Source organism: Tenrec ecaudatus, chromosome 4, assembly GCF_050624435.1.
Source record: "Tenrec ecaudatus isolate mTenEca1 chromosome 4, mTenEca1.hap1, whole genome shotgun sequence".
NCBI classification, from domain to species: domain Eukaryota; kingdom Metazoa; phylum Chordata; class Mammalia; order Afrosoricida; family Tenrecidae; genus Tenrec; species Tenrec ecaudatus.
The window spans coordinates 18,335,901-18,345,124 of record NC_134533.1 but is presented as its reverse complement, the minus strand read 5'-3'; the positions used below and the strand labels follow the sequence as shown (position 1 = coordinate 18,345,124).

Genomic DNA, 9,224 nt, shown 5'->3' with positions numbered 1-9,224 from the left:
GCTGTACAGTGGTGCATTTCAATAATCAGTATAGTTACATATTGACTAGGAATTGGGATAAATTGAAGATCACTATAAAGTGGATATGAGTAGCAATATATGGTTGTATATCGTTTTGCATTTCATAGAGAAATCTAAAGTTCATCCTCATCATATGAACACATTTGAGCCAAACTTCTAGAGTCATGGTTTATTGGGAAATTAAGGCATTCCCATCTTAGTGACGTTATTTCATCTGAGGACATTTTTCAAGGCTTGTTTTACATCTTTGTTCCGAAGACTATAGATCAGTGGATTAAGGACTGGACTTACAAAGGTGTAGAAGACAGCTATTATTTTCGATTCCTCAATGGTCTTATCTGTGGGTGGTCTTACATACATGCAGAAGAGGCTCCCATAAAAGAGGGTGACGGCCATCATGTGGGAGCCGCAGGTGGAGAAGGCTTTGTGTCTGCCCTCTGCTGACTTGATCCGCAGGATGGCCGCGATAATGAAGACATAGGACACCATGATAATGGTGAGGGAGGTAGAAAGATTGAAGCTAGCTGAAATAAGCATAGCATATTCTTTAATATAAGTATCAGAACAAGAAAGCTTTATGAGTGGTGGGTCAGCACAATAGAAATGGTTAATGATATTGGACTTACAGAAGGTCAAGCGAAAGGTCAGGATAGATTGGAACAAACCATCTGAGAAACCATAGACATAAGGCAATGTTGCCAAGCAGATGCAGACTTTGCTGGACATTTTCACAGTATAGCGCAGAGGACTGCAGATGGCCATGTAGCGGTCATAGGCCATGGCTGCCAAGATGTAAAACTCCGTGAGGAGAAGAGCAATGAAAATGTAACACTGTGTGAAGCAGCCAGCAAAGGAAATGGTCTTCTTCTCTGATAAGAAATTAGTGAGCATCTGTGGGGTCGCATTTGTGGTGTAGCACAAATCCACAAAAGCCAAGTTAGTGAGGAAGAAGTACATGGGGGTGTGAAGGCGAGAGTCCAGTCTGATTAATGTGATCATGCCCAGATTGCCTGTGAGGGTGACAAGATAAACCACCAGGAACACCACAAAGAGGAGAGGCTGGAGTTCTGGGCGATCTGTGAGTCCCTGGAGAATGAATTCTGTGATCACACTGCCATTCTCAATGGGCATTTCCAGAGTATGTGCCTGCACCTAAAAAAAAAATATCATTCTTGAAAGGACAGATTTGTAAATGCAATAATTTCTCTCTCGACATATCTCCATACATTGTCAATAATATCTTTCACTCTTATTATACTATAAAATAATTTCTTACCCATATTAAATCATTATTTAATTTTGCTTTAAAGTAGGAGAGTGGTGATTCATTGGTTGAGTTTTGAATTACTCGCCGCAAGGTCACCTATTCAAATATACCAGATGTCTATTCAAATGCACAAGCTTTCTAAGGAAGAAAGATAAAGTTACTTACTCCAGTATATATGTATAGCCTCCAAGCCCCATATGAATAAGAAACTACTTTATGGCAGTGGGTTTTTATATTAATGATGTGTTATTTCTATTTCTATGCCAATACCTCTACTTCCACTTATACCTTCAAAGAAATCAAGTTACACATGTCCTTTCTTCCTGCATTATTTGTTGCTTTACACACTTTATTCTTCACACACTGCACACTTTATTCTTCCTATGAAGCTGCCATGGAAAATCCCCACCTTTGTGGAGAACACCTCACTCTACTCCCTCATTCTTCAAAAGGAATGAATAACTTTTTGTTCTGCGTTTTCAGAACTTCTCTCTACTTTAATTTGTTCGTAAGCATATTTCAGGCTAATGGTGCATTTCATCAATGCATGGTAACTATTCAAGGTAAAAGATAGTATGTAGCTCATTTTTATTATGATTCATCACTTCATATTTATATATTTTTAAAAAGAAATAATGGATGGATGACTGAATGAGAATATATATTTTTCTTGCATCTTTCTCATATATATTTCCTTAGAGTATATGATGGCACATACTTAGGCGGTAGTGCTTACTTAGCCTATAAGGTGCAAAGCTGTCAAATGGGAATATTGCTAATCAAGCAAATTAGCAGCCCACTATAATCACTTGCTTCTGAGAGTAGGAGATGAGCAATGAAACACATGATTCTTTATGTCGATCACTCAGAGGATTCTAATCTAGAACCCAGCTGGTGTTCCACAACCACATCTAGAAAACAGAGCCAACCAACAGTGCTCTAATAAACCTATAGTAAAGGAATTAACAAAATATCCTGACATCAAATGGATTCTCATAACCTACTTGAATGAGGCTCCAGCATTGGGAACATGGTTTTAAAGAAAGAAACTGAGCTTTCGTTTCCCGAAAAACTCACCACCATCAAGTCAATTCTAACTCATAATGACCTTAGAGAACAGACTAGAACTTCTCCTGTGTTTTTCCCGGACTGTAACTCTTTAGGGGAGTAGAAACCCTCTTCTTTGAACTGTGGAGCAGCTGGTGGTTTCAATGGGCTGACCTTGAGGCTAGCAGCCCAACACATAATCACACCACCACAAAGAATTCACGTTTTGAGTACTTTGCGGTTATGCTATTGCCTCTGTCTTTTTATATCTCTTCTTCTTCACACCTGTTCTTCTTTCTTTCAATATATGTACTGTCCTTCCATTATGCCCTCCATTCTTTAATCCCCTACTTGCCAAACTTTCATCTTATTTTATAGCTCTCATTTTACAGTCAAAACCAAGTCTTTTTGTGCCAGTATTTCCATCATGAAGAACAATAAACAATCAATAAGTATTTGTTGAATACATTTGTAATTTTGGGATACTAACATGTTTTGATCACTAACCACAAACATGGATATTCCTCCAAGATTTAGCATGCAATAATAGACTTAAGTTTTCAAGCCTGTTTGTGCAGATGTTATTCTGTGCTCATTACAGTCAAGTACCGACAGATGAAGTGATTGGAGCAAGCTCATACTGCCAGTGAGTGCAGATTTCAGTCATCGGACTTGAGAACCTCCTTTGTAAGTTACAGTATTGCCTCCCTGAACCTGAATGATTCCATAAACAGAGCCGGCACATTTTACAGATTAAGAAGATAAGGAAGAGAGGGTTGCAAGGACAAATGTGACGTCTTAACACAGGATACTATGAAGCAGATGTTATCACCCCCCTTCTCTGTATTCATGGGTATGTAATTCTCTGCTGTTGATTCACTGCTGTTATCGCCTGTAGAGCAAGGATTTCTACCAGAGCCATACCTAGAATCACTGACAAAGACTGGGATTAGGATGGGAACCTATGCATTAAGATAGTGTTACTTCAATTTAGTGGCTTTTTGATTATGAAAAAGTAACTATTTTCTTCCAAGTATACGTGGGTATAATGATAGCATTCCTAAATTTTGTAAGTTATCATGGACTTCAAATTGGATATTCTTAAGTGTTTATTGCTTTTTCATGATGTTGAACATTTTTCAATAGACTTGTTTCTGAAGTGAAAAAATCCAAAAAGCTCTTTTGTTTTCTGGATATTTCATTCAATAAACAAGGAAGTAAGTAAGTAGGTGAGCAAATGGTGCTTCAGTGATAGCACAAGCAATGGGGAAATAAACAAACCAGAGTGTGGGTGCCCGAAAGGATTCAAATTTCATTTGGAGCATCACAAAGGGGCTCACTGAAAAGGTGACTTTAAAAGCAAAAAATCACAGTTAGAAGAAAAATGAGTAATAATTCTAGCTATAGACAAATATTCTTGAGGAATGCATAACAGGTGAAATGACACCATGTGTACTCAACCTTTGGTACTAGATAGTGATGTGTGTTTGTGTGTGTGCAGGAGGGTGTGTGCTTCCTCAGAGATCTGTGCAAAGAGAAGAATTACCTCAAGCAAACAAAAGATCTAGAACGAATTAAGAACTATGCCCAGCTGTTTCCATAGGCAACGCTGGGTGAACTTGAGTAACATTTACTTCAGAACCGACATTTGTCAAATATATTAATCAAATTAGATTATGCTATGCAGCTCCAAATCTAAAATCCAGAATGTTGAAAAAGTCAGCACTTCAGTATTTGGAAAGTCAAACTTTTATGAATCAAATTCTAATCCATGATTCTAATTCTACTTCTACCAGTTTTGAACTATCTGTAATTGGCAAGGAACTTAACCTGGCTTGCTGCTGTATTCTCAGCTCTAAAATAATGGAAACTGGTTTTTAACTGAGTGATAAAGTAAGGCTTATCACTGAAGCATTACATACAGTAAGAACATATTGAGCGCTATTAGAGATAGACTTAATTAACACTTTCACAAATAGTTCTCTCTACCGCCTCTAGTTCTTTACCAATAAACACCGAGAGAAACACGTGTTCTTCTGTAGAGAGAAAAAATCATTTTTCTGTTCCCCATTGACTTGCAGAATCCACAAAAACTTGGTATTTAAGCATGAAAACGCATATGATGTTGTAGGCCTCAGAGTACCTTCATCGCAGTTGCCTTTTAACTAAAACGTAAAAGAAATAAAGACCCAAAGACTTACTTCCAGTTCTTATAGACACTGAATTCCTCAGCCTCTCATTAAGGACCCTTCGTGATGCCTATCTCTGCTGCAAAATGAAATTATATTTATAGTTGGATGAGGGAGGGGAGTCCTGCTCACAGCAGCAAATCTCAGAAGAACTGCAGAGCCGCAGTGAGGAGCCTCCCACTGTGAATCATCTCTCTGGGGTTTAACTCCAACTCTGGGATCCAGAAGCTAATCACACAGCGTAATCACATTTTCTAACATTTTTAAATTACCGGTGTTTATCCTATTTATGCTGAGAGCTCTGTGATAGACAGAAGAAGATTCTTCTTTGAACTTGACAGTAGTCTTAATTTAAATTTTCTTTGTCTTTTTCTTTCTTAAAGAGTAGAATAATGATCTTTCCTATGCAGCTGATCAAGACATACCATGTCTCTGCCCCACAATGGCAACACCAGTTAATGAATAATTTGTGTTGTATAATGTTCCTGATTGCATTTTTAAAATCTTTGTTTCTGAAGCTAAGAGGGTATAATATAAAATGCACAAGACTATAGCACACCACTCTCTATTCCCATGTGTTATAGATGGTCTAGATGAAGTCTGTCGTGCACAACATGCAGAAGAGGGTCTGTCAGACATGAGACCGACAGATGGAGAAAGCTCACCTCTCCCCCCAGCAGAGTGGTTTCTAAGGACAGGGATGAAGAAGAAAATTGGCAGGAGGGGAGAACAGTAAACAAGAAGCTGAGGTTGGAGCCAGCTTATCACAAACTCCTACATTAACTTTTGATCTACGACTAAACGTTAAGAAGGGAGGTCTAGTTACAAAGTAAATAAAATATACAAATATGGAATATTAACAAAATATTCAATTGCTTTTAAAATCAGGGAAAGAATAATTGAGCAAAACAGGAGCAGGAGGAAAGTAGTTGAAACAGACAGAAAATTGATAATCATATGGAGTCAAGATGGCAGCGATCACTCAAAGAAAGTGCAGAAAGGTCAAGAAATGGAAGCATGGAAACAGGAAGCATCAGGGGGCCTAGGATCAGGGAGAGGGTCGGAGTGAATGAGATGAAACAAAATATGTATAAACTATTGAATGCAAAAGTGCTATATGATCTGTAGCTGTCATCCAATTCACCTTAAAACGTTAAGCTACCTAACTAAATAGAAAACTCATGGATTAACCAATAAATTACTATACCAAGCAGGGCAATTTTTATAATTAGTGCAAATGTATGAAATTCTTCAATTAAAAGTGAGAAGTTTACTGATTGTGAAAAAATAGATATGTAAAAACTAGGAATCCTGGCAGAGCCATTGATTAAGTATTGCACTTTTAACTTCAAGGTTAACAGTTCAAACTCATCACTCACTTCATGGAAATATGAGGCAGTCTGATCTTATAAAGATTCATAAAATTTCAGAAACTACTTGTAAAGTCATTATGAGTAGTAATAGAATCAAGAATAGTGATTTTGTTCATCTGTTTTTCAATGAGTTCTCTGCAAGACCATCACTTCAAAACACAAAAATACAGTGAAGTAAAAGGTAAAGAATGAAAAGTAACTAGCATGTGTTCAAATGGAAAAAAATTACAAAATATGCTTGTCTTTTGAATTTTATTTATTTATTTTCTTTTTTTTTTTTAAACATTTTATTAGGGGCTCATACAACACTTATCACAATCCATACATAGACATACATCAATTGTATAAAGCACATCTGTACATATTTTGCCCTAATCATTTTCTTTTTTTTTTTTTTCTTCTTTTACATTTTATTAGGGACTCCAACAACTCTTACCACAATCCATACATATACATACATCAATTGTACAAAGCACACCCATACACTCCCTGTCCCAATCACTCTCAAGGCATTTGCTCTTCACCTAAGCCCCTTGCATCAGGTCCTCCTTTTTTTCCCCCCCTCCCTCCCTTTTCCCCCCTCCCTCATATGCCCTTGGTAATTTATACCTCGTTATTTTGCCATATCTTGCCCTATTCGGGGTCTCCCTTCCCCCCTTCTCTGCTGTCCCTCTCCCAGGGAAGAGGTCACATGTGGCTCCTTGTAATCAGTTTCCCCTTTCCAACCCACTCACCCTTCACTCTCCCAGCATCGTCCCTCACTCCCTTGGTCCTGGAGGTATCATCCACCCTGGATTCCCTGTATCTCCAACCCTCCTATGTACCAGTGTACAGCCTCTGTCCTATCCAGCCCTGCAAGGTAGAATTCGGATCATGGTAGTTGGGGGGAGGAAGCATCCAGGATCTGGGGGAAAGCTGTGTTCTTCATCGATACTACCTCACACCCTAATTAACCCATCTCCTCTCCTAAGCCCCTCTATGAGGGGATCTCCATTGGCTGACACTTGGGCCTTGGGTCTCCACTCTGCACTTCCCCCTTCATTTAATATAATATATATATACACATACATATATACATATACACATAAATACACATACATACACACACTTATATCTTTTTTTTTTTTTTTTTTGCATGATGCCTTATATCTGGTCCCTTGGGCACCTCGTGATCGCACTGGCCGGTGTGCTTCTTCCATGTGGGCTTATTTGTTTCTGAGCGAGATGGCCGCTTGTTCACCTTCAAGCCTTTAAGACCCCAGACACTATCTCTTTTGATAGCCGGGCACCATCAGCTTTCTTCACCACATTTGCTTGTGCACCCATTTGTCTTCAGCGATCCTATCATGGAGGTGTGCAGTCAATGATATGATTTTTTGTTCTTTGATGCCTGGTAACTGATCCCTTTGGGACCACTCGATCACACAGGCTGGTGTGTTCTTCCATGTGGACTTTGTTGCTTCTGAGCTAGATGGCCGCTTGTTTATCTTCAAGCCTTTAAGACACCAGTCACTATCTCTTTTGATAGCCGGGCACCATCAGCTTTCTTCACCACATTTACTTGTTCACCCAAGTTGGCTCCAGCTGTTGTGTCGGGAGAGTGAGCATCATAGAGTTCCAATTTAATAAAAGAAGGTATTCATGCATAGAGGGAGTGTTTGAGTAGAGGCCCAAGGTCCTTCTGCCACCTTAATACTTGACCTATAAATATAGACACAAAGATCTATTTCCCCAACCTCCTATATATATTTGCATGTACATGTCTTTGTCTAGACCTCCATGAATGCCCTTTGACTCCTAGCTCTTTCCTCCATCTCCCTTGACCTTCCTCCTGCCCTACTACCATGCTTCATTGCCACCTGGGCTAGAGTATACCTCTTCTCTAAGCAACCTTTCCCTTGATCATTTCCCACCAGGCCTGCCACTCCCCCTTCTCTACCCTTTGGGGTCCCATGTTTTTCCCTTGTCCCTGGGTTTGTTAACACCACTTCCTTACCCCCCCTACCCCCCACCCCAAGTCCCCCCGGAAGTGTCGGTCCCGTTGTTTTTCCTCCAGATAGTTCATCCAGCCTGTCCTATTCAGACAGACCTGTGGAGTCACTAACATGCACGAAAACTAGACAGAGGAACACAAAGCAACAGTATATAACCGGACAACAAAACAACCAAAACAAACCACTGAAAAAGAACAGAACAAAACAGTTCACAAGAGAAAAGCTTGTAGTTAGTTCAGGGATCTTTGCTGGCCCTTAGGAGCGTTTTCCAGTCCAGTCTGTTGGGGCACCACGCCCTGGCCCCAAAGTCCACTTTCAGCATTCCCTGGGGACCTTGCCACTCCATTCCCTTGCTGTTCCGCTGCACTCCCCCAGTACATTGCCTCGGTGTGGTGGGATCAGGTCAGGTGCAATTCCCACACTGTGTCTCCGGTGCTGTCCCCTGTATCGCCCTTAGTCACTGAGGGGCATCATGTCTCATAGTAGGGCCAGCCATGTTGTTCTCTCTGTGGACTGGCTGCTCTACTCAGGAACATCATCATCACGGCCTGGTGGGCCAGGCTGTGCTCCACTCTCTCCTCCTGCCCCTTCATCTGCTCCCGTGTGCTCTGGTCAAATATGACCATCTCCCATAGCTGCAGGGTCAATGTCGTCCTTTGGAACAAGTTCTTTTTGGGGGAGGGGCAGGAATCCACTTAATTTATGGTGCTGGGGCCTGCCTCCCAGACCTCTCCACCGGTTCCGTCCTCCACGCCGGGATACTGCATTCACACCTTGCGACACTGGGTTGAAGTCTGGTCCCACTTTCCCTGTGGAGATATAAACAATACCCTCCCCTTGGGTGGATTAATGCCCCATTTCTGTCATGCTGATTGTACTTACCTCAGGGGACTCATGTTGTACCTGTCCCTTTGGGACTGGCTTACCTCGCTTAGCATAATTCCTTCCAGCTCTTCCCATGAAATAACGTGTTTCATGTGCTCATCGGTGCTTTTCAATGCTGCATAATACTCCATTGTGTGTATGTGCCAAAGTTTGCTAATCCACTCTTCTATCGATGGAAACTTAGGCTGTTTCCAAGTCTTTGCTATTGTGAATTGTGCCGCAATAAACATTGGAGCGCATATGACTGGTCGTGTTTTATTTGCTGCTTCAACCGGGTATATGCCCAGTAGAGGGATGGCTGGGTCGTAAGGTAGATCGATTTCCATTTTCTTTAGGTATCGCCAGATTGCTTTCCACAGTGTCTGTACAAATCTGCACGACCACCAGCAGTGGAGGAGGGTTCCTATTTCACCACAGCCCCTCCAACACTTGTTGCTCTCTGATTTAC

At 40.7% G+C, this 9,224-nt stretch overlaps 1 protein-coding gene across 1 annotated transcript; it reads right to left on the bottom strand.

The window, feature by feature from the left end:
• Positions 1-231: 231 nt before the first annotated feature.
• Positions 232-1,152, bottom strand: LOC142446375 (olfactory receptor 5M11-like). The gene has a single exon (XM_075548129.1). The coding sequence runs from the start codon at positions 1,150-1,152 to the stop codon at positions 232-234; it is 921 nt and encodes a 306-aa protein (XP_075404244.1).
• Between the last annotated feature and the right edge of the window lie 8,072 nt (positions 1,153-9,224).

What these genes read in the sequence shown, in the direction of transcription:
- LOC142446375 (XM_075548129.1), bottom strand. Translation starts at nt 1,152, where the DNA reads ATGCCCATTGAGAATGGCAGTGTGATCACAGAATTCATTCTCCAGGGA.